At 42.5% G+C, this 26,576-nt stretch overlaps 1 protein-coding gene across 1 annotated transcript; it reads left to right on the top strand.

Annotated features, from left to right (window-relative positions):
• Positions 1-15,529: 15,529 nt before the first annotated feature.
• STRIT1 (small transmembrane regulator of ion transport 1) lies at positions 15,530-21,892 on the top strand. Its single transcript, XM_034782297.1, has 3 exons — positions 15,530-15,605; positions 21,238-21,337; positions 21,423-21,892. The coding sequence occupies exons 1-2, from the start codon at positions 15,593-15,595 to the stop codon at positions 21,330-21,332; spliced, it is 108 nt and encodes a 35-aa protein (XP_034638188.1). The 5' UTR covers positions 15,530-15,592; the 3' UTR covers positions 21,333-21,337; positions 21,423-21,892.
• The last annotated feature ends 4,684 nt before the right edge of the window (positions 21,893-26,576 follow it).

Raw genomic sequence — 26,576 nt, 5'->3', positions numbered from 1 at the left:
GTTTCTATGAGGCACTGCATTCCATCCTCGGTGCGGCCGCCACCACTACCCCACCACTGACCGTGGACTCTGAGGATGGGATATTGTCCACGGCCGGTTCCTCGCACATGTTAGCGGACGGGGAAGATGAGGAAGGAGATAAGGAGGACGAGGCAGTCGGCAGCGCTCACAACGCTGATTTCCCCGACAGCCAGGATCTCTTCATCACCCTTACAGAGATCCCCTACCAACCCTCCCCAGCCGTTACCCCGGACACAGAATCTGGTGAAGGATCATCCAGTAAGTGTTGTAAACATCTAAACATTTATTTTTAACAGAACAGGAATATTAACAATTAAAAGAATGGGTTGTTCATGATTAGTTTGCCCTAGGCACTTAACGGTTCAGTCATGGGCAGTGCAAGTTTTGAAAAAAAATCTAGCAATGTCCGGTTTTCCGTGATTGTCCTGCCCAAGCCGCTCTACTGTTTAGTCCCTGCTACTGCAGCTAGAGTAAGATGCGGTCTATATGTGCAGGGATAGAGCAGTAATCCTCCCGGGACATCTCGATGAAGCTCTCCTGGAGGTAATTGGAAAGCCGTTGCATGAGGTTCCTGGGGAGAGCGGCCTTATTGGGTCCTCCGAAGTACGACACGTTGCCGCGCCACGAGACTAGCAAGTACTCGGGAATCATTGCTCTGCACAGCAGGGCGGCATACGGCCCTGGTCTTTGGAGGCTTTCCCGGAGCATTCTCTCTCTCTCGCTGTCAGAGATCCTCATCAGGGTGATGTCGCCCATGGTGACCTGCTTTGAATTAGGTAGGGGAATGTTAGTGTTGGGACTGCTTGCTCGTTCCTTTACAGAACTGTAACCGCTGGTTTGCAGCCACGCGGTGGAGGCGGGAGAGGGGCTGCCGAAAGGGATCGTTCCTGGGGACAGCCGCGAGGGGGTGGGACAGGGGCAGAGTTCCCGCTTGCCGGATTGCTGGCAGCAGGTACTGACATTGCTTTAAATGTGAAATGAGGCCAGTGGTAATATAAAAGTTTTAAACTGCCACAAGTCTACGGCTTACCATGTCTGCCTGCAACAGAAATTCCGTTGTGCTGCCCCGCTTCTCAAATGTGCTGTGGAAGACCCCAGGCACTGAATGCGAAGGCCGAGAATTCGACCTTGTGCTGAGTGCGCATGTGATAGGTACTGTGCATGGTCTTGTTCACAGAGAAAGACTATGTTCTTTGTTCACAACTACATTTATCTTTCTGAGGAATTCACTCCCTTTTTCCCATTCCCACAGCCACATCTGCGACTGTCTCACAACCTAGCCTGGCATCACACTCCCAGAGGCTAGCGAAGATTAGGCATAGGAAGAAGAGGACACGGGAGGACATGTTCTCTGAACTTATGGCCTGTTCCCAAGCCCAGGCAGCACAGCAGACCCAGTGGCGGGAGAAATTGACCCAAATGCAGCAAGCAAACATGGATCGGGAGGAGAGGTGGCGGCAGGAAGACCAGCAGGCGACTCAAACGCTGCTTGGACTACTGAGGGAGCAAACAGACACGCTCCGGCGCCTTGTGGATGTTCTGCAGGAACGGAGGCAGGAGGACAGAGCCCCGCTGCAGTCCATCTCTAACCGCCCTCCCCCGCCACCAAGTCCCATACCCACCTCACCCAAAGTGCAAAGAAGGAGAGGCGGCAGAGTCCCTGCTAACTCTCACTCCACCCCTGCAGAGAGCTCTAGTAGCAGAAGGCTCTCATTCCCCAAAACTTGAAAAGTTCTTTCCTTCCCGCCTGACACAAGCCCCCGTCCAAGTTTCACCTCCCAGTTCCATGTGTAGTTGATAATAAAAAATACGTTCATGTTAACTACTGTTTCAATCATGTTCTTTTGGAGGAGGAGGGGAAAGGGGGTTGGTAATTGGACAGGACAGTCACCTTTGGCAGGGTACATAGGCGGGGGCAGGCACAGCAGCAGGGCACATACACAGTGCAGTGATGCAGTGACTAGTTACCCTGGTTAGTCTGGGAGGTTGTTTTCATGTTATGTGGTGGGGGGTGGGTTGCTCTGTGACTTTGTGGCGGGGGAGGGCAGTTACAGATCTTAAGCGGCAGTCCTTATGCAGGATCACAGAGCCATGCAGCAGGGGATCTGTAATCGTCCTCCCCCTGCCACAAAGTCACATAGCCCCCCCATACACACAGTCCCGATCAGGAGGGGTGACAGGCTCCGTTGAAACAACCATCCCACCGCAGCGGAGCCCGTCAATCCTTGAGTTTAGAAGCTTCATTCGCGTCACTACACTACACCCGCTCCGCACCACAGTCTGCGTCCCAGTTTTAAAAAATTCCCGCGAAAACAGTATTAAAAAAAACGGTGTGCATTAACAAAGTAGAACTATTTTTATTTCGAAACGTGTGTTGGAAGGGGGTGAAGGGGGTATGTAACTGGGTAGGATAGTCAACATTAACTGGGTAAAGAAACGGGGGCAGGTTCAGCTTCTCTGTACACAAACTTAAAAGTCACAGGTTACCCTGCTCACTCAGGAACTTTGCTTTCAAAGCCTCCCGGATGCACAGCGCTTCCCGCAGGTCTCTTCTAATCGCCCGGCTGTCTGGCTGAGCGTAATCAGCAGCCAGGCTATTTTCATCAACCTCCCACCCCGCCATAAAGGTCTCCCCCTTGCTCTCACAGAGATTGTGGAGCACACAGCAAGCTGCTATAACAATGGGGATATTGGTTTCGCTGAGATCACAGCGAGTCAGTAAGCTTCTCCATCTCCCCTTGAGACGGCCAAAAGCACACTCCACCACCATTCTGCACTTGCTCAGCCGGTAGTTGAAGAGTTCTTTTTCAGTGTCCAGGGCGCCAGTATAGGGCTTCATGAGCCAGGGCATTAGCGGGTAGGCTGGGTCCCCGAGGATGACTATAGGCATCTCCACATCCCCAACAGTTATTTTGTGGTCCGGGAAGTAAATACCTTGCTGCAGCCGTCTAAACAGACCAGAGTTCCTGAAAACACGAGCGTCATGAACCTTGCCCGGCCATCCCACGTAGATGTTGGTAAAACGTCCCCTGTGGTCCACCAGTGCTTGCAGCACCATGGAAAAATAGCCCTTTCGGTTAATGTACTGGGTGGCTTGGTGGTCCGGTGCCAGAATAGGGATGTGAGTTCCATCTATGGCCCCACCGCAGTTTGGGAATCCCATCGCTGCGAAGCCATCTATGATCGCCTCCACGTTTCCCAGGGTCACTACCTTTGGCAGCAGTACATCAACGATTGCCTTGGCTACTTGCATCACAACAACCCCCACGGTAGATTTGCCCACCCCGAACTGGTTCGCGACTGACCGGTAGCTGTCTGGCGTTGCAAGCTTCCAGAGGGCTATGGCCACTCGCTTCTGTACACTCAGTGCAGCTCGCAACCGGGTGTCATTGCGCTTCAGGGCAGGGGACAGCAACTCACAAAGTTCCAGGAAAGTTCCCTTCCGCATGCGAAAGTTTCGCAGCCACTGGGATTCATCCCAGACCTGCAGCACTATGCGGTCCCACCACTCAGTGCTTGTTTCCCGTGCCCAGAATCGCCGTTCCACGGCATCAACATGACCCATTGCCATCGTGATGTCCTCGGCGCTGGGTCCCCTGCTTTCTGAGAGGTCTGTGCTACTCTCAGACTTCAGGACATCACCGCGGTGCCGTAGCCTCCTCGCCTGACTTTTCTGCATCTGCCTCAGGGAAAGGTGTATGATAAGCTGCGAGGCGTTGAGAGCGGCCACAACTGCAGCGATGGTCGCAGCGTCCTCCATGCTCGCAGTGCTGTGGCATCCGCGCTGTCAATGACTGGAAAAGTGCGCGAACTGATTTCCCGCCGGCGCTTTCAGGGAGGGAGGGCGGGAGTGATGGACGGATGACGACAGTTACCCAAAAGCACCCTCGACACATTTTGTTACCCAGAAGGCATTGCCGGCTACACCCAGAATTCCAATGGGCAGAGGGGACTGCGGGAACTGTGGGATAGCTGACCACAGTGCACTGCTTCGAATGTCGACGCTTTCACCGTTAGTGTGGACTCACAAAGTCGAATTACTGTCCTTAGTGTGGACACAGACGTTCGACTTTGCAATATCGATTCCAAAAATTCGATGCAAGTAAATTCGAACTACTCTCGTAGTGTAGACAAGGCCTAACAAACAATGCCAATGCGTATTTATCAAATCTCTCTCTTTCCATTTTTCTGCCAGCTTCCCTAGTTCATGTTTTGTCATTGTATCTCACTTTTGGTATGTGCCAGTGTTTTTCTTTTAGTGGATATAGCCAGACCCAGCTCCAAATACTTTCTGCCTGTGCCCAGCTCTCTTTAGTACATGAACTGAAATCATAAATCCCACAAAAATTGCTTCTCAATGCAGTACGTTTTAATTTAACAGGAAGTTGTTTGTGAAATTCAGAGCTGAATCAAAAACTGAAATAAGCAGCAAGGCTGGACATTTCATTGCTGCTGTTGTATTTTGGGAAAGCAGCAAGAGAACCCAGCCAAGAATACCCAGTTATTAAATTTGGTTTTCAGCTTGCTAGGTATTTCTAATGTGCCTGTTGCCACAGTGTCAAGGCACCAAGGGCGTGAACCTAAGCTGTGCCCAGCTGCGGACTGATGCAGCTGAGAAGGAGGAGAAGGTGGCTCTAAGTCACCTGTTTACCTGATCCTGAGATTGCGGGGGGCTGCAATGGCCCTCAGCCACTAGGCTGCTGTAAATTACACTTGTTGCAGTGTCCCTCATTGCTACAACCCTGCCTCCTTTCACCACTGGCACCACTTATCCCTGTCTTCATCATCCCCTCCCGCCTCGTCAACATTTACTGGTGGAGTTTTCCATTGCCTATTCCCTTTGTGGTACTGGAATAGTGTAAAGGTAATGTTGGCAGAGCCGAAGTTCTGGTCCCAAGCACTGCAGGGAAATCTGGGAAGTTAAATAAAACTGACTCTAAGCATTGCTCCCTTACCATTCAGGATGGGAGCAGAGCAGTGAAGACAGCCCATGGGGAAGGGGAGACCTTGGCTAGAAGCAGCTGAGGCAGTGTTCACCATACCCCTTCCTCCACCTCTGGCAGGTGGCGTCTGCTACTTCACTCACCCTGATTCCTTCTTCCCTCCCCTTCCATCCTCATGCTGCATGGAGTGACAGGGAGGAAGGGAGAATTGCACACTGCTATTGGGCCCAGGTTCTGGCACTTGTCCTGCGCATTGCCATTCTGCAATGGGGGTACTGTGGGTGATTGGCTCCCATCTGGTGGACAAGCAGGAAGGTGTATACAGTTTGCTTTCCAGGCAGAGTCACCATTGTGGGCTCCCTAGCTCAGCCCTCTCCTTTCCACCCTTAAACTGGATCGCAGAAATCCTGGGGGCTAAGCTGATATCCAGTATGGGTGTCTGGAGGGGATTTTCCAAAATGGTGGAAATGGCACAGTGCTGTGCATCCTTCACATGCCACCCAGAATACAGGTGATTTGGTTTCGGAAGAGGGACTAAATTACAATTGTCATAATTTTGGTGCATTGCAGTTAATTGGTTGGTTAGGAAGGGTCCAGCTGAGGGTCTTTGAACCCAGTTGCTGCTTGGGCACTGGTCCTGGGCACTCCCAAGGAATAGTGAAGGGGGTTGCCTTCACACCTGGTGCAACATGTGGCTCCTCTCACCTCATCTCTCCTGCATGTGGCCTGGGGGCAGTGGAAGGGGTTGAGACTGGCATCCAGTCAGTTGCTAATAGATCCATCTTAGAGTGTCGTCCCTGAAGTTTTATAGTGTACAACATTCACTGTAGTTATATTTGCTTACCCAGTACTGCAAGGAGACTAACTTGTGATGGCCAAAAAGTCATGTGGAAAACACTGCAGGCATGCTCAAATCAAAACTTTCACCTGGGCTTAGAAAGAAAGTTTTAGTGCAATGTAGTTTTGAATGTGGGACATGTTAAACTCCTTAAAACTATAACGGTAATGCCAGTTCTTCTTCAGCTGCTGCAGTATAAGTAGCACCAGAGAGGTACAATAATGCCTAAATCTGACAACATAGCCTCCTAGAAAATTGACATGTTCCTGAGGTGCTATTGTATGTGGTTTGGTTGTTTTTTCTTGCTGAATAATAATCACTGGAGAAGAGGAAATACTAAGGAAGGTTTACATGAAATATCTATAATGCTTCCTGTCAGTGACTCAGGGCCTAATCCTTCAGGGTGCTGAGTAATTCCTGTCAGGTGTTGAGTACCCTCAACTTCAGTTGTAATCAGTGGCTGATGAAGTGGCTTAACACTTTTCAGGACAGGTCTCCTAATCTCTACATGTCCAAACCGCGGCAGTTAAATATGCCTTGCCTCTTATTCATCATATAGAGATTCACATCATGTGATAGAGGATGGGACAGGCTGTCAGATTTCTTGGTAGACTGTATAGAAAATGCAGGCTGGTATTACTGCTATTAAACTGGTTCTGTCCCAGGTAATAAAAACAGTTAAAAGATGAGGAAGGATAACGTTTGACTGGAAAATAAAATTCCTGACAACTAGGTCACAAGCTGCTCTATCAGTTGTTGTTACTCACCACACAAAGTTGCAATGCTCCAGTAGAGACTGCAGCTGGTAAAATGGCTGCTTTAAAAAAAGATATTGCCTTACACACTGTCAATTTACGGTGCAGCATGCTTTCTAGTGATCTAGAACCCATTACTAAGAAATCCAGCATGAGATGGCTTTTCATAAATTACCCGTCAAGAATTTTTATTGACACAAGTATCCCTGTGCCAATCCAAAATAAGATATTCACCAAGCAATCACGCACAAGCCACTGTCTGAAAAGCAACAATGCAAAGTCAAAGCCTAAATCTTTATCAAGATAATTTTTAAAATTATAGAAAACAACAAGGAAACAATCCCCAAATTAGATTGTATGTGAAGTTGTGAATTGGTAACACCATTTCTCCAAGTGACATTATTCACAGTTATCTTTGTACTGATAGATGCTTCAATATTCCACTACACCAGTGTCCTTGACCCCACTTAGCTCCTAAGCAAATTGCTCACGTATACCTTGAGCCCTGGGAAAGAGTGTGTGGATTTAAATTTTATATGGCAGAGTAAATGAGATTTCTTAGTTTCTCTATTTAACAAATATGAAGGAAGTCAACAACCAATCTTATTTTTCATGCTCTCAAAAGTGATCAGAAATTCTCTCCAACCTTGCTGCCACTTTTGGCAGGGGAGGGATTGAAATTTTGAGACTCAGGCCCATGTCAAATAAATATATCTCGGGATGTGTTTATATCCATATGTACCTAAATTTAAAATGTAATAAAACGGTAATATTTTCTCATCAATATTAAAATCCCTAGGCCATTGATGGAATCTGGCAAAATAATAGTAATACAATATATATTGCCCTCTCATTTTCTAAGAGAAGAAGCTGCTTTAATGGAAGAAAATGTCCATTTTCTTTGATGGGGGGGCTAACATTTCATAATAGTAAAATCCAATAAACTTGTAAATTATGAGACAATTTTCTCCTCAAATCAGATTTTAATATTCTCAGTGAAAAGCTTCTAGCCTTTTTGGAAGCAGTGCTGCCTAAAATAATTTATGAATCAAGTGGGATTTGTAAAAAAGGAAAGCATTCCTTATCTAATCTACAAAATGGTGTTTATAGATGTTCAGATGCTATAAATATTGCTAACAGAAATAGAAATGCTATGCTTTATCATTTGATACCTAGATAGTTGATAAAATACCATGGATCAGAGCAGCTATTTTATAGCTATAGTCTTTTAAACAAGAGATACGGCCAATCTAGCAGTAGTCTGATCTTTCTCTAAATAGGGTGACCAGATAGCAACTGTGGAAAAAGAACGGGATGGGGTAATAGGTGCCTATATAAGAAAAAATCCCCAAAAATGGGACTGTCCCTTTAAAAATGGGACATCTGGTCACCCTATCTCTAAAGCAAAATCTGTATGGCCCAGAAAGCAAAAGATTTAATATTTTCTAAAATAGCACAATCCTGTTTCCACCCCATGTAATGCTTTCTCTTCCAGAGAAACTCAAAGCTCCAGTGGATTATTCAATCCCTCCTCTTGATTATGGCCTGATTTCAGCAGGTCACTTAAAGCATGTACTTAACTTTAAGCACATGAGTAGACTCACTGAAGTCAATAGGACAACTTGCTTAAAATTAGGCACTTGCTTGAATACTTTGCTGAACTGGGGTGTAAATATTTATTCACCCAGTTCATGAGTAGAAATTATATCATGTGATTTGGTGACCAATCACCCCTAACCAAAACAGCTCAAATGTTGAATATTGCATATGGAATCATCGCAGTAAACATGGAGGGGGGAAATGAAAAAAAATGTTGCAAGTTCAATCACTAGTAAATTTCAGGAAATAATGTTCTTCTCATGGACATTCTGCAAGCAGGCAACAAGCAAGTCAAATACTTGCTATGAATGATCCTCTGAGCTCTGTTTTGGTAGTTGGTACTGTATATGTCTTTGCTTTTAAATTTTGAAACTGTACACCTGTTATTTGTTTTGGCTGTTGTGCTTGACCTGTTGTAGAATTTAATTTATTTCCACTGTGTATTCTTGCATTCTGTACTGTGGTTTAGTAGCTTCAAATAACTAGTATTTTAAATTGTAATTTTACAAAAAATGTAGAGTAACACAACTGAACATCACACCCGAGATTTGCTAAATAATCCCTTTTATGCTTTCAGCTAAATTAATTTAGTTCTTGAAATTGTTTTAAAGAGCATTGACTCTGTGTCCTTGCTCAAAAGAGCAAGGACTGGAAAGGTCCCAATTCATGAAGGTCAGCATGTCTTGTTGGGGATACATTGTTCATGGCAGAAATTATTTCCACTAGATCAGGTATATAATTAGCAGAAGCACAGCAAATAGAATTCTTATAGGAGCAGCTATGCAGACAATGACGGTATTGCATCACAGAGTTTTTAAATAAATGTTTTTGTGTTGTACAGGGAACAGAATCACATTTCTACAATGAACTGGATACTTTCCCAAAAAAACTATTGTCCTCAACACCAAAGTTAGAAAAAGCATTTGAAGGTTGGGCTTCAATCTTGAGTCTCATCATGAAATAATACACTGAGTTGTGTGGGAGATATGCATAGCATGATAGAATAGTATAGATCCATGAGTTGTTTTGCAAAGTACCTGTTTTAAATGTCTAAAAACAAATTAGTCTCTTCATGCGATGCTTGCTGAGAGGCAGGCATTTTTTAAGGGGAATTGTATTGCTCATGAACTTGAAAGAATGATTTGCAAAAGCCAGCAATGTGTTGACGGGCAGTCTGTAGGCATATTCATACACCCCTGCCAAAAACTTCAGTACTAATCTGCAGCACCTTTGCTAATTCAGTCCATAGTGTCTTCTTAAAAAGGAGTGATAACTGTGACTCAGACAGCATTGCATCATTCTTTATTAAGGAGTAATCTAAAAACACTACATTAATTTTCACTTTTGTACTGTGCCTAATCCAGGTTTTAACCCAAACAAAGGTAACAGAAGATTAAATTACGCTGTACCATCTGGGCCACAAAAATTAGAAATCAGGGGCCAGATTCTGATGGAGCTGTTGAATGAGTAGTTTCTTACTGCACAAATGGCCCCACTGAGGTCAAACCCTAACATGAATAATGGTACCAGAATCTGGGGGTTAGATGGCAAAGGTTAGTCATGTGTGAGAGAGAGAGAGAGAGAGAAACAGGGGATGTAGGCTATTTAGCTCCCTTTTACATCAGTTTACTCCACTGCATTCTTTCCTTCTTTACGTTGTTTTTTCCTACGTGAGTAATGGAAAATAAGATGGCTATGGTTAGTAGGCAGTGGAACCATTTACTCTGTTCCCCAGTGCTTCATAAGCCAATTGACTAAATTGCAGTATAGTTGATCTTTGTTGGACTCCATCAGAGGTCTTTCTGTATTCTACGCTGTATACAGGTTTTTATTCCTTGTTGGTTTATTGGGCTATTTATTTGTGAACGTAAAGTGGTAAGAAAGAAAAAGGGAAATGCTTTTAGAGGCTTTAAATATGATTTAAAATGGAGCAGATATACTATAGGGATCATGCATATGCCACAACCTAGATTTAGAAGAAAGTTCCTGGATGAGACTCCAGATTAAAATTCTGATTTATCTTTAAGAAAGAAAGATTTAGTCAATACCTAGAAAATCTCTTTGGGTTTTAAATACTTCACTTAGAGATTTTACTAGGATGTACTATAGATTGGAAAAGGCTTGGGACCTGTTTTATTAAATCCTGACATCTTTAGGACGTATTATAAACAAAGATCTGATAGGGAACACTGTGTTTGACCAACTGTGCTAGAAGAATAGCTCCTCAGAGGCCTATGAAAAACCAGCTGGTTTTAAAGCCAGCAAAAGTTGAAACTTCTGAGTGAAACAGACCTGAGTTGTGCTGGTTGTTTATCCTGTAATTTTATAAGGTGATTACTAGAGATCTCAGAATGTAATGCTGAAGAATTTGGAAGAGAGGTTAATATCTCCCAGTTGGGAGATTATTTTCCTCTTGGAAGAGAGAATGAGTTTTGCTGCCCAGGTTTTGTAATTAATAATCCCTCTATGCTAACTTAACTTCTGCTAGACCACCGGGGTGAGGAATGGCTGTTTATAAACTGAAGAACTCTGAACAATAGGATCCTAGGAATAGTTCAATGAAATAAATCAAATTTAGAATGCAGCAACTGTATAATAACCAGACTAGTTAGATTTATGAGAGCAAAAACGTACAGTCAGACTGACCCACTGCCTATAAAAGCCGGTGGGGGTCTTTCCATCCTCTTCAGTGGTCATAGGATCAGACCCTTCATGTTCTTTGGTGAGACCAGAGGAGCCTTCACTGAAAAGTAGACGGCACATTTCTGCAAGTGCTGGAAGTTCTGCAGAATCCTGCAGGAAATCAGCCTCATGTTCTACTGAGCAGAAGCTTGCAGATTCTACAGGCCTTATCCTGCCCTCAGGTAAATCAGGAGTAACTTCATTTATGTCACCAGACACACTAGTGTAAAACTGATGTAGGCGATAGGAGAATCAGGCTTTCTGTCTCCATGGTGCCTGTAGCAATGGAAACTCCACCACAGAAAGCACTCACCCAGAGGTCTAGGTGCCCCTGACATACATTTAAAAACACAAGAATGTAGGAGATCTAAGCACAAATTGACCGAAGCAGCTGTGCTTCAGTGATGGGCTCAATATTTCTGTAAGTTTTTTTTTTTTTAATCTTTCGGGTATCAAGGGAAAATAATATAATCTCTGATTTCTTTAGAGACCGTAGAGGACTGTGGCCATTAAATGGAATAAAACTGCTCTCCATTCTGAATACAATGCCGATAACAGAACAGAAGGTTAGCCGTGGCACACTGAGGCTTTCTGCAGGTGTTATGAAGAAAAAAACTACTTTAGCAGAAAGGGGTTGAAACAGAAGGATATACATGGAAAAGAAAATAGTTGGATGACTATCAGACAGGAATGAGTGGGTGAGTGGAATCAGGATAAGGGCCTTTTCTCCACTCCATTGCACTGCATGGAGGAAAGCAAACCACACCACAGATTCCAGCCAAATGGGATGAGTAGAGTGAAACCTACATGGCATCTCTGCAAACCCGCTGAGCCCATTTAAACGTTGCACATAATTTTGGATATTGTAGCTGAAGGGGAGCAACAGTTGAGGAGCAGCCAGTCTAGGAATATATATTCCCCAGGGAAAACCCATATAAGTATCAGCAGATGTCAGTAGCAGTTTTACTTTGCAATCTGTACCTTCATCCACCATTTGAAAAGGGTGGCAAGGAATGCAGCCATGGACAGATGGACCAATAATAATATGACCATTGGGTTGGCCAGTCTGCTTGAAGAGAGTTATGGCCCAGGAGTTATGTGGAAGGAGTAGCAGTCCACATAGAAGTCCCAAATTCTATTGGCTTGGGGACAGTATTCCATATGATTTAAAGGCTACATTGTGTGGTACTTCCTTATGAGAGCTAACCCTTCCCTGAAAGGGAATTATAGGGGTGCTCAAAGATTTTCCATCAAAATGGCTTTTTATGGGAAAATTGGGTTTTTTACTAAATGAATATTTTTTGTGAAAAGTGCTTGCCTTTCCACAGAAATTTTTGATGTTTTGTCAAAAAACTAAACATCTGAAACCAACCAGTTTGGGCCAATAACTGAAAACTTTCAGCTAAACCCAAAGATTTTGATTCAGAAATGCCACTGTGGTGCCTCATGGGAGTTATAGTTAGGGGATCTCATACTTCCATTCTTCTCTGGCTCCCCAGCTGGACGACATCTCCCATGATGAACCAGAGCCATGCAACTTCCATGATGCACTTGGCTGATCAGCAAGAAGGTAGATTGTGGTCCGTCAAGGGATATGTAGTCCAATCAGGGAGCCCAGCCCATGGAGATGAATGGGGTTTGAGACACCCAAACAACAACTCTCATGAGGCATCCCAAAAACGTTTTCAAATAAAAATTTTTCAGTTTGGTTTTGGCTGAAATGTTGACATTTTCTGCAGGGGAAATTTTTTTTCCAACATGTTCTAGAATTTGGGTTTTTTCCCCCCACACCATTAATCTTGGATATAATTTTTCCACTTTTTATGGCATGCTTTGGCCCAAATAATTTAAAATGAATAAAAGAGAAGTTAGGAAAAAGCAAAGTAGGAAAGCTAACAGTTGGCACACACGGAGAATGGTTTAAGGTAAATACAGGAAAAAATATACCAACTTAAACAGGACAGCATGAGCCTGATGCACCCAAGTCCCCTTTACACTGCTCTGGCCCTTTTTAAAGTATTACTCCTATTTTATGTCCATGTAGTAATTCCTCCTTAAGATAAAGTAAAGCAGCGGTGAATCAGTCAAATACAGAGTGGCAGAAAGAGAAATCAGAAAACTAGTCAGATATTTGATACTGGAGACTGGTGGGAACTTCAGTGGGTGACGTTTGGTTTCATTGTTTTTCTGTGGTCATCAACTTAGAAACCATGCTGAAGTAAACAGGCATGGAAACAAGGATTGTTGACAGCAAGATGGGAAATAGATACATAATACGTTAAATTCATCATCTCTATTGACTTCAATAAAGTTATGCCTGAGTTGAGTGCAGCTAAGTGACTTTGTGTGTCCTAGAGTGGTTTCTAAGACACTGACTATAAAAATAGAAATCATTCCATTTCAATTATCTCATCGTCACTCACTTTTCTTGTTCATCCCAGATGAGATTATTTTGCACACAGATACCAAATATACACAGTATGGGGCCCATAGTTTCCATTGTTACAGGAAAAAGAGCTCTTACTCCATATACAATGGTGAGCACACTTTTGACTGCCTTTTACATGGGAATTTATTTTCTAAGTTATGGCAGTCTTTCCTGTCCCTATGGGCTGCAGTTCTGCCCAGAATATCCATATCTGGCATGCCTCCTACACTGGGCTTGTGACAGTCCTTTGAAAGTAGGCGTATGGTTGTCTCCCACATTGCCTGTGCCAGGGAAACCCTCATCCCGCAGGAGCCTGGGCTTTTAGGTTTCATTTACACCACTCCACCCCTTTTAAAAGAGCAAGTGCATGTGCTGTAGGCAGGTTTTAGAATCATTTAGCTCACAATGGCTTCATGAGTTGTTGCCTGTCTCTGGTGGATACCATCTTGTGCTCCAATATTTAAACTTTCAGAGTCTGTGGTCAGTCTGATACAGTTGCTTTAAGAAAGGTGTGAGCGCCCCATCCATCTTAATGAGGAGTTAATGCTGAAGCACAATGATAACATTTTAAAGGTCAATGTTAATTATTTCACTGCTGATTTAAAACACATATGGAAAGGGATAATTATGTTATGAAGATCTGCATAATATGCTGTGAGCACCATTTGATTTTGATGTCACATGAAGGTAGAGCGGGGGCAGAGCTTTGGGACAGTACAATCAGTTCTTCTAAATTACTTCGAGTGCAAACATCTGGATCAGATAATCCGCAAAACATCCTGTAAAGCTTGTTATAGATGATGACTTTTTTGAACAACACTGTCATTTTGCGACATTTCAAAACCACAGGGAGGACTCTTCACTTTGTTGACATTTAGGCGCAGCTCTCAAATGGGATTGCATCTCAAATTAATTTTTCTGGAGGACATAATCTTGCTGAAAATTAAATGTCATCCTAACCCTGAAGCAAAATAGAGAAAAACATCCTGTTTAGTGTTTATTGATAATGTACGATTGAACCTGCACATATAACAATCTCCAATCTGCTGTGGAATAATCTGTATTTAATACTGATTCCATGTAGCTAATGATCTCTAAAGAGATCCTTAATGAATCAGTGAAAAAGCTATGGCCAGGAACATTTCCTAATCATCTGTATGTGGATTTCCCACTTCATACAACTCATACAGTTTAGCTTTTTTGGCACACAGCTGGCAACAATTCCTATGTTTTATTAGAGATTGCAGCTTGTAACCATTATTATTAAATTACCTATTTATATGTTATATTTATGGCCAAATACTTCTTGCGTCATTCATGTGAGTGTCTCCACTGAATATACTTACTCACATGAATAAGAGAAATAGGATTATAGATTGTAAATTCTTAAGGTTAGGGACTATGTCTACTTTTCTCTCCTGTCCTGTGCACAGGGCCGGCTCCAGGCACCAACCCACCAAGCATGTGCTTGGGGCGGCGCCTGGAGGTGGACAGCGCGGCGGGGTGCTCCGGCCCGAGAGCGGGGCCGCAACTGGGCTCGCCGCCCTCCCCGCGGTGCTCCGGCCGGTTGGGGAGAGCAGGGCACCGGCCAGGCTCACCGCCCACCCCCCAGTGCTCCGGCCGGTCGGGGAGAGCGGAGAGCCGCAGCCGGGCTCTCCGCCCTCCTCCCGGCACTCTGGCCGCTGGGGAGAGCGGAGCGGAGCCGCCGCCCTCCCCCCGGCGCTCTGGCTGGTCGGGGATTGCGGGCCCGCAGCTGGGCTTGGCGCCCTCCCCTGCCGCGCTGGGGGGAAGGGGGGGGGCGGCAGGTGGCTTTTTTGCCTAGGGCGGCAAAAAAGCCAGAGCCGGCCCTGCCTGTGCAGTGCCAAGCTCAATGTTGGTGCATAGAAAATAATAGTAACACGCAATGTACAGGATGTCTTCTTATCAGGGAATGGAATTAAGGAGGGTTGGGAATTCAAGAGCAAATTGGATCCCAGTCTTGCTCTAAATAAAGTGATATTCATGAATATTACACAGTAAAATGCTGAAACTAAGCTAAGACACCATAAATCAAACTTCAGCCCTCATTTCATTGTCAATGCAAAAATTAACCTCTATCTATCTTTCTTTAACACAGTCCTGTAAATTAACAAGAATTGCAAGTTGTAAACTCTAAGACCCTGAACTCTTTTCAAACAATTGAATGCATCTAGCAGAAAATTGGCATCAGTGAAAAAGCAGCTGCAGTACATTCCAAATATTGCTCTATTTAAAGCATCCCAAAGCTCACAGTAACAACTGCAGAGGCAAACCTTAAAACTTGTCAATAAATCTAGTGGCGGAAGGAATGGCAGAACTAGGTAAGATGCGCAGATAAATAATGTATTAATGTATGTTTAAAATGCATAAGTATAGCAGTTTAGTGCAAAGATATTAAGGTACTTGTAAGCTACTAATTCCTAGATGATGTATTGTATATTTTACTTTTCAGTAAAGGAATAGAGTCAATTTGAAATCCAATCTGCTAAAAAAAAAAATAGGGTTAAAAGTATTTTGAAGTCTTCTGCTTCTGAATCTCACTGGCAGTTTTTGTGCTTTTACAATCACATTTTCCTGTTTTTTAAAATTCTGTCCCCATGAAAGACTAACAATAAGGGAAAGTGACTGACTTTATAGGTTAAACACTGAAAATGACTATATGCAAAGTATTGTCAAATACACCAACACACTGAAAACCAGAGAACACTTTTTTCTCTTTGATCTCTTTCAGCAGTAGTCATCTCGGTTGTTATTTTAACAATAGTACTGTAGTTGCAATCTATTCAGCCAGACATGTACTTTTGAAGTTGACAGGAGTCTCAAATTTACCTAAACTATTATGAATATTTTGATTTGTGTTTAACAATATATTCAGTGCATGTATATGTATTGTGTGTGTGTGTGTATAAATAATAATGTTTGTGTGGGTACAGTCTGAGAGTATGGAAAAGTGAGAAAGATAAGACCCTTCTGTTTTTATATGAGCTAGGTTGTGGCTCCACAGTTTCCAAATAGCAGGGCAAAGTGAAATCACGATGAGTTATTTTTGCATTGAGTGCCCATAACAAATGACAATAAAAAAGTGAATTTTACACATTCTGACACTGCTGAATTTACACCATTTTCACAAGGAGTGGATGGAAAGCAACTTTAGGTGTAACCATGTTGGCGGTTGGTACATATAATTACTCAAGTTGTTTACTTGTAGAAATAATGTTCTGTTTGATTTATTATTTGTAGTATTAAGTGTTTGTATGTTTATAAATCTGTAGATGGTAAAAGCCAGTGAGAACAATCGGCCACCTACACAGTCACCATTGGTATCGTCTAAGTACAGGGAGAACTGTGCTAATCTCAGATTCAGCTGTGTGATAACTGTTGGTGAATGCTGACTTTTTAATTTCAACCACTATGCAAAATAAATAATAATACACCTCTACCCCGATATAACGCTGTCCTCGGGAGCCAAAAAATCTTACCGCTTCACTGTATATCGAACTTGCTTTGATCCGCTGGAGCGCGCAGCCCCCCCCCCCGAGCGCTGCTTTACCGCGTTATATCCGAATTCGTGTTATATCGGGGTAGAGGTGTATTTAGTATTTATATAGCTGTTTTAATCATAGATATCAAAGTACTTTACATCAGTAGGGTATGTCTCAGTGTTCCCATTTTACAAATAGATAAAGGAAGACACAAATGATTTGGCCTAGATTTTACAGTAAAGCAGTGGTAGAGTCAGGTCTAGAACCCAGGTCTCCTGACGCCCAGCCTGGTGCCCTATCAGCTAGTGTTACTGTCTCCTATATAGCTATATCTTTAACCAAGGTCCTGTGTACTCAACTGTATGCTGGATCAAAATTCTCCATTAAGGTCCCTGGATCTTGCAATACTTCAGTGCAGCAGACAGGCAATTTACGAGGCAACCTCACTTAACTGAAAAATAAAATGATTTTAATTATTTAAATATTAAAATTGCTAAAACAATCAGTACCAGAGCTCTTCCTTTATTAATTTTGTTATTAAAATGAATTTTCAGTGTGTCAGAGATTTTGTATTGACAATACATAATTGGATTGAAGCTGTCAGAGGAGTCCGGCAGGTGGGCAGTGGACATCTGGGGCTTCTAACATCTAGGAAGATGTAGTATGCAGTTTATCATCAAATACCCATTCTTAAAAAGCAGGATTGACAGGTTTATTTTATCATTCTAATCCATGCATACAAGTATTCATGAATGTCTGGTTATTAACTATTTCATCATATTATTGACACTTTGGGATATTGATTCCTCAAACCAGCACCTCTTTAACCTGAGCTGACTATCCCAGAAGATGGATTGATTTCTTTAATTGGAATTATCACTTTATAAAGAGTGCTTCTCTTCTTTAGAAAAAGATTTTTTTGACTGCACATTCATTTTAGAATGTTGTAACTTTCTGCTCCAGTCAGAAATTCTCTTTGTAATGTTATTTTCCTGTAAGAATGACATTCCCTTATTTCTCTTTGGATAGATGTTACAAATAAAAAAATAATAAATTCCATATTTTATCAAAGCAGCAACATATTCCACGCTGTGTAACTGTAAACAATATATGCATCTTAGATACTGAGGACACAAAGCCAACAAAAACTCCTGAGTTATTTATATATTCTTATAACCAGATCCCATACTAGTCCTTTCTTCAGAGTTTGTTGGAATAAGTCTCCTTATCCCAGGGAAATAATAGAATCTTAGAAAAATCTTTAAATTTCTTTTAAGACCAACATATTTGTATGGTTTCTATTCTGTACCATAAAGCATGTGTGTCTTTAGATATGTAGATGGACACACATATGCAGCATCTGCCATATTGTGGCAAGCATTTACAAGGATACAAGGGGAATAGACATAGACAGTGACACATAATGACCCCTCCCTCAGTGCTCCCCATAGGCACATAGCACCCCAGAGAGGACAGCGAGGCAGAGTTATAGCCTGTCTCCATCTGTACCAGGCCTCAGAGCAGGCTCGCAGCACAGGGCGGTGCAGCATACACCGTCTCCTTTGAATGGGGTTGCACAATCCCTCCACAAGTTCCCCATGGTGTAGTGTGGCTCCACACTACACCATATTCAGACTATCTAAATGGTAGTTTAGGGTTTGTGTGTGTTTGTGTGTGTGTACACATTGTAAAGTATATAAAAAAATCTATTCAGTGAAATCTGCTGAGATATTTGGGGGTTAAGTGGCATGGGAGGTGTAAGATCAAGATTTTTAAGCCTGTGCAAGGAGCAAATTGGCTTGAGCATTGGCTTAAAGACCAAAGAATGTGGTTTTTACTCCCCCTGTAAACCCATTCCAGCCCTGTGCCAGATCGGACATCTCGAGTGCAATAGGAGTTCATTGAGACCCTGGGCACAATCCTGTTCATGTTAGGGGGAGTCTTACATGAGTAAAGACTGAAAAGCTGAGCCCTTACACAGTTCTGGATAAAAGGAGGAAGCTGAGTGAGGAATGGAAAGATTGGCTGCTTAGTGTCCATTTCCAGTTACATAGTGATGCACTTAGCCAGTAAACCCTAATTCATGCAAATATCCTGTACTAGCGAAATCCTTGACTTCATAAGGACTTCTCATGGGAGTGAGGGTTGCAGGATGTGGTATCCACCAAGCAAAGTATTAACAACTTCAACAGAACTTTATTTACAGTGGCAGTCTCTTTTCCAAGCTGTAGCTGCACACTCTGTAACTCTCCCAGCCTCTTCAACTCCTCCCATCTCCTTCCTGTTTCGTGTCCTTTCAGACTCCCAACAGCCAGTGCTCCAGTTCTAATAATCACATGCAGCATCTAAACACCACATTCTCTCCTCTCTTAAGAAACTTTCCAAATTAAAATAAACAGTGCTGTCCTAACCACAGGAACAAATATGAAACAAGACACTATACTGTTGGCAGGAATATTACACTGAAAAAAACACTGTAGATACTACATAACATAGTCTTTAGTCCAGGCAGGTGGTCGTCTGAGTCTGACAGGCTGTCTCTCAAGCCCCGGTTCCAGTGCAATGTCTTGTTGTGTTGGTTCTACAGTGAAGTCATCCAATGCAGACTGGGTGTTGGCATAATCTCCTCTTGGTGCATAGGCAGGTGCAAGATAAGAAGCATTCCATACCCGCCCATCAGAAAGTCGATAGGTGTAAGGTCCCTTCTTCTCTATGATTTTAAGAGGAGCTGTGAATTTATGGTCCCCTTCGCGTAAGATTCCAGGTTTTCGTATTCTAACAAAGGAACCACACTCAAACTTTGGTTCCTTAGCGCCCCGCCGTTTGTCTGTGAAGGCCTTAGTCTTTGCTTGGTTCTGCTCAACTGTCTTTCTCACATCGTCCTTGTGTGGGGCATCAGGTCGTGCCTTTAGCAATCCAGCAACGTTCAGTTTAGTAGTCATCTGTTTCCCATGAAGTAACTCTGCGGGTGATCTTTGCATTGTGGCATGTTGTGTAGCCCAGTATGCTTGCAAGAAATCAGTAGTGAAGGGTATCCACAATCGCCCTTCCAGTTTAGCTGTTTGCAAACTCTCTTTCAAACTTCTGTTAAATCGTTCGATTTCCCCATTGGCTTGAGGGTAATATAGGGATGCCTTCTGTGTTGTTCCTCTCTGCTAGAAAAGTTTCAAACTCCAGGGAAGTAAATTGACTACCATTATCTGAAACCAGTTCTAATAATCACATGCAGCATCTAAACCCCACACAGGATTAGGCTCTTTGCACTCGATCTTGCAAGCTGCTGAAGTGCAGCAATCCAGAGCACTCAGTTTGCTCCTTTCCTGTGCAGAGGAGCTTCCGTGGAGTGTGCAGAAAAGAGCAGGGTGCTCAGCGATCTGAACGAACCCCTTGCGCTGAGATGCACACAACTGAGGAAGAGGAAGAACTAGGGCGATGGGGAGAAAGAGAGCATGGCAGTAGCATAGGCGCTGTCTGGCAAATGCAGGGCATAGTAGGATTTTCAGTTACTCCTGCTGTCAACCAGGTCTCTGATCCAAAGTCTCTTGAAGTCAGTAGGCCTTTCCATTGACTGCATTGGACTTTGGATCAGGTCCCAGGAGCAGTGGCTTGTGAGCAGTGCTTAGGACTGCCCGTCCACTAACATAAATGCTTCCAATGGTTCCTATGAAACAGCATGCCACAGAGCCAGCTGCTCCGTGCCTTATGATTTATGCTGGGCATAGTGTTCTCGTTGACCCACCAACTTGCAGCGCCTGCTCCTCATATCTTACTTCATCCAATTGGCTCTCAAGTAACAAAGCACCGTACTCAGCAGCCCTACTGTTAATTTAGCAACTGTTCTGTAAGAACTCTGTGCTGCCACCCTGCAGGATACAGCCCTTCATTTGTAATGTGACCTTTAGGAAATAGCACAGCCAGACTCACAAAACACTGAGCTGTTGATTACCCCACCAAGACTGCCAATGTGATCCAGTCACCTCAGTGTGGTGCATAGTCTTACGCTATCAAAACACTTCCAAGATTTTTCATTGCAGGAGGACTTATTTTTAAATGTTTTTTAAAAGGGAACTAAAGTGGGCTCATCCTGACCTCAAAGTATTTCTGTGGATCCATTCTTAGTAGTAAGCTTGTGTGCAGTACAAACTTGCTATTTGCTGGAAGCAGTGAAATTTTTTTCCTTGAAATCCTGATGTAGAATAGAAACAGATTTTCCTAAAACTTGATTTCTATTTTCTAAATCACTGTGCTAAATAAGAGTCTTTTCATGTACAATCATCATTTTACATGGTAATTAAAAATCCCTTAGGCTTTCAATATTATCTATTATCTATTATTGGTTGTCTCAGTTCACTGGTCTTTTTTTAAGATCATCACAGTTTTCACATGTTTTACTTAACAGATTTAGAGTTAGTGTAACGTGACCTATCTGTCATGCTCCTGCTGAATAAAACTCTATATTCTCTCTCTTCAGGGGAAATCCCATACTCACGTCTTGTTGTACCTGCACTTCTCGTGGTTGGCTGGATTGTGGGTTGTGTGTTAATGGTTTACATAGTCTTCTCTTGATAAAGGTAAGTTATTTGTATACATATTCGGTCAACACTTCCTACAATTTGCAGTGCTACCTTTTTAATAAGGGATTTTTTTGTCCTGCAGGAAAGAAGATTTCACAATGACCTTGATTGGAAAAACCCAGAAGTTAAATGGAAATGTCTAGTCCTTAAAATAGGCACTGTACAAGTTGTGTTTTAATACCACAATGTAGGCATGATATACACTTTCTCTCTACAACATAGATATGAGGTTGGTTCAGATACTTCTGAACTGAGTGATATTTGGAGTCCAGTGGTAGGTAAGGTATTTGCCTACACTCGAAACCACTAGTTCCTAACCATCTTGAAATTCAGCCTCCTTGGAAGTAAAATATCCAGAATCCTTATTTTTGGTGATGACAAACAGTGCCAAATGGAGTTGGTGACCTAGATACAGAAGTATACCTGGGAAAAGTAAACTATGTGGGATGCAAGACACCTCTAACCAGTTCATGGATCATCTTTAATGTCTTGCAGTAGAAAGGAAATACTAAATTAAAAAATAAATTGTGTGGGAAAAAAAACAAACCCTAACTCTGGAATAATGTTTATTCTCTAAATAAATTTTCCAAAACAAAATTCTCTTTTCTCATTTAAAATGCAATCACACAAACATACTTATGAATAAATCCGTAAGGTCCTTTGGAGGATGAAAGGGAGCTAGAAAAATCTGCTATATTTATGTGGCAAGAATTCTTTATGTAGTTTGTAGTATAAGCATGACTTAGGCTTTATAAGGCCTGAAAGCTTAAAGTATTGTCTAATAAACATGTAAATAGGTGTCAACTTAACTCTTGATCTTTGGTGTTTAAATCCAATTCTAGGGACAGATTCTGGTCTCCTCACTCAGAATCCAATCTAGTTCCCATCAGAGTAATTGGGACTTGACTCACCTATCTACATGTTAATATATTAGACAATACTTAAGCTTTCAGGCCTTATAAACATATATTACAACGATCCCCAAAAGAGATTGATTTGTAATCCTGCTGATTGATTGAAAAGCCTTGGGGAAAGCCTCATAAGACAACCGTGCATACTTTCTTGAAAGGGCGGATGATATAACGCAGCAAGATAGTACTTCTGAAATATTAGAGTGTTCCAGATTTGTAGGAATGGCTTTGATATATTGTTTTTTCCACTCGTTTCACATGTGGTCTCATTTACATGGAATTGAAAGGGTAAAACAAAATCAGATGTATATAGTAATACCAGAAAATATTCATAGAATCTAAATGCCAAAAGGCTAGCTTGATAAATATTTAAACAGCTGTCTCGACTCAGTGTCATTGTCCATATCAGATGTGTTGAAGCAGCTGTTTCAAGTGGATTTAAGGTTAGTTCGATTAACATTGAAATAGATTAGGATGTTAGTGCATTTCTTTGAATTGTTTTCTGAAAGGAAGCCCAGTAAAGTAAATAGAATTTGCAAATACGTATTTATCAGATTAGAGATGGTTTTCTGACCCTGTCCTTGAGTTCAGATTGCAGTGTTTTGTTGGATTTTATGCCAAGTAAATAAAAACTCACCATTTTCATCTTCTGCCCATTGACAAATCAAGCCAGTAAATAGAACTTACATTAATTGTATTCAGGTCTGCCTCCAGTAAATTTGGGTTCCGTTGAGAAATTATTCAATTTCATTCCTAAGATTTGGTGAACAAACCTCTTTCTCCTGAATTCCTTACCTGGCCCGGACTCCTATACAGTGTCAACTACAGAGATTAAGTGCCTCAAAAGGAAGGGATGTTAGGTAATGAGTCTGAACTGGTGTTTGTGCTTGTGTAAGCAGTTTGGGGAATGGAGATTTTCTATAAAACGGGAGGCATGGTAACCTGTGATATGCTCCAGCCAAGGCCACGTCAAAGTGGAAGATGATTTTATTTCACAGAGGGCTCACAGAAGTCTAAGTCAACACCTCATGCTTCATCCTGTGCAATATTTGTCCCTGATATTGCAACTTGATCTGTCTGGATGGACCCTTGCCTCCACCTGGAGACATAGTCTCTGATTTCAATGGGCCTCTCTGTGTGTTTGTGCAGTGCCTAGCACAATGGGCCACCGTCCTGTTCGGGGCTTTTGGGCACTACCCTAATATAAATATTAAATTATAATAATGAGCAGTAAGTATGGTAACCATTTCACTAGCCTTGGTGGGTCACCATAATTAGGAGTTTCTCTTGTAGCTGCAGGATTGGCAGCACTGGCTGAATCAGTCCTGGTATTGTGCTCTTCTTGCACCTCTGTATAAAAACATGGCTGCAAATCTGGCACTGGTAAATATCCAAAACTCCCCAATAACTGCTTCCATCTGATGATCTCAAAGCACTATATAGACATTCATGACTTAACCCACTCAATGCCCCTTTAATGATTTTAATGAAGTACTGTAGCCTAGTAGATAGAACACTGAAACTCAGACGACCTCCACTCTATTCCCTGCTCTGCTTGGTGATCTTGGACAAGCCACTTCACTTTAGTGTACCCCTGTGCCTGTTTACCCATAAAGTGGGGATAATTATATTTCATTCGTAAAGCACTTTGAGATCTACTGATGAAAAGCATTATATAAGAGCTAGGTATCATTGTATAATTTAATAGGAGGGAGGGGATCAGGTCCTAAGAGGGTTGATCGTAGCCCCACAGAAAGGGGGACGTTTTCAGAGGCACCCAGCTCCTGCTGAAAATCAGCTTTGTGCCTTTGAATGTATCCTTCCATGCCTGTGCTGAGCCAAGGACTGATCTAAGTTCTATTAACTCCCAGTTCTATGTTTTTTTAATAAGACCGTTTGTCCTCCTGCAACTGGATAAAGCAAATATTTAAGTTCTTTTACCAGACTACTTCACAGCTGTATCTGTTTTGCATTACACTAACTCCGTTACATAAAGCAAATTAAGTGACAGAGCTTACGTTGTAGACGTAATTATCTCTTTAATTTTTGCAGCATTTGCTGCAACCTACCTCTTTGTGATGCTATATATTTTGGCCATTGTTTTTCAGAGCGGTTTAGCTCCCATGCACCCACCAGATGGCACTCTCTTTGCAGCGATAGTAGTTGAGAAAAGCAGAGCAGCGGTTGCAAATGTGATCAGGGGGTTCATTTTTCCAAGCTGAAGCACGTTTGTCAAGAAAGGGACCAAAATATATTGGACTCTTTCTTTAAGCTGGAAATTGCTGCACTTAAGCCAAAATGTACATTTATAGGAGATTGCTGAAAATCCAACAGACTCTTTGGATGTTTAATATGATACAAGGCTGAATGGTCTGGGGAACTGAACATTTAAAACAAAATTAAAAAGTAAAATATAGATAAACAATGAAAATAAGCTTTAGACTTATCTAATTCTTTAAGGGAGGGCAGGTGTGACTTGGAAAAGGCAAAGAAACAGTCATTTGCTCTTGTATGCAGTGTGGTGGTAGTCATGTTGCTCTCAGGATATTAGCGAGACAAGGTGGGTGAGGTTATATCTCTTATTGGACCAACTTCTGCTGGTGACAGACACAGAAGTTGGTCCAATAAAAGATATGATCTCACCCATCTTGTCTCTCTTTCCCCTTGTAGTCATTCTCATCAGATTATATCCTTTTTAGCTAGTTTCTTGTCTCTGCCCTCTTTCTTTTACAGCAGAATCCACAATATAAATGAATTGAAGACTCTATTTTTTTAAAAAAAGGGCGGTGAAATGAAAAATATTTCACTGATGGTTCCCGTGCTACAACTGTTGGGTCCTGTTATGATAAGGAAAGGCAGCTGTGGCCAGTTTTATAGAAGAAAAGGGAGAATTAACAAAATATACACCCCACCCACAGTTTAAACTGCATTGACCATTTGTCAGAATGATTTTTTTGTAATTGTTACAAATCATCCAGCTCCATTCTCTGAGCAGCCCACACATGTTCCTTTTAATTACAAAAAAACCCCAAAAACATTCTGCTGGCACCTCCCGCACTTGCAGGGGGTGGACTTGGGCTAATAGGTCATTTCTGTCTCTGTGATCTTGCCCCATTTGGCAGGAGCACTTAGCGTTCATCCACTTGTAGCATTTCTCAAGGAGACTTTGGCTGGCTGACTTCCACCAAAGGGAGGGCTGTGTTGCAATTAAATTGAGGCAATAGTTATATCTTTCTGTCTCTGTGCTATTGAGTGAGTGGTCGGTGTACAATGTGTTAGCATTTGTATTACGCATGCTGCATAGGGTTAGATGCTCTGCTAGTATAAATCTGTGTCACTCCATTGAGGTCCAAGGAACTACACCAATATACACCAGTTGAGGATTTGGCTCTCTATAAGCAAAGATGACCCATAACATTTTAGGGTGGATCTGCAAACCAATTTTTCAGGCCTTCAAAACTGAATTGATTCCTGCCAAATGCATAGGACTACCCTTGTTGGGATTCCTGCCCAATGCCTTAGGCATAGGACTACTCTCAGGATTTTGTGCAGAGGTGATTCGTTCACTACCACCCCCAAAACCCAAAGTGATGTTGTTTAGCTAGCAGAAGCAGGGTGAGAATCTTTGAGCCCCACCAGCCCCCTTTGCTGCTGGAGAAGTGGAGCCCACTGGCTTGTGCTGGGATCTGTGCATAGTTTCCCCAAAATTGTTTCAAGGGACAACTAACCAAATAAGCCAGGACCTGGGGGCTGCTAGGGGTCCCATCTGTCACAGGGTGTTGTGTGCTGCTTTCTGGTACATGATATTACCGTCTCTGTCTTTTGCTTATATTGTTTAGCTATCTTATCCAGAGTAGCTAGCAATATTCATACAACATTAGTACACAAAATAGCCACTCTCCACCAAATATACAGATAGTACGCTGGCACTTGTCCCCTACAATGAGACATGGAACATAAAGTCATTGAATTAAATTCATTCACCTAAAAGATGCCCTTTCTTGCTTTTCTCTCTTTTGCCATCTGACTTTCTTTTCTCCTTTCCTTCTTTGATCTGTTCTACTCACCTCAATTCCACTTCCTTCCATTCTCTCATTTTATTGATTGCTTTCTCTTTTTCATTCTCTCCTTTCACCTCTTCCTTTGAAAATGCGCACTGATTCTTTCCTTCTCATATTCTTACCATTCTCTGCCACATGGGATTTGCTTTTTCCTGTGTTATCTTGTTTCTTCCTCTTGTTCCCTTGCTTCTGTTTACTCTGCCTCCTTTCTCCCCACACTCTCATTGCATGAGCAAGAGAATCAGAGAAAAGTGCTGTGCACCC

Source organism: Trachemys scripta, chromosome 9, assembly GCF_013100865.1.
Source record: "Trachemys scripta elegans isolate TJP31775 chromosome 9, CAS_Tse_1.0, whole genome shotgun sequence".
Lineage (NCBI taxonomy): Eukaryota > Metazoa > Chordata > Testudines > Emydidae > Trachemys > Trachemys scripta.
The sequence above is the reverse complement of the archived record's forward strand: the minus strand, read 5'-3'. Positions and strand labels throughout refer to the sequence as shown.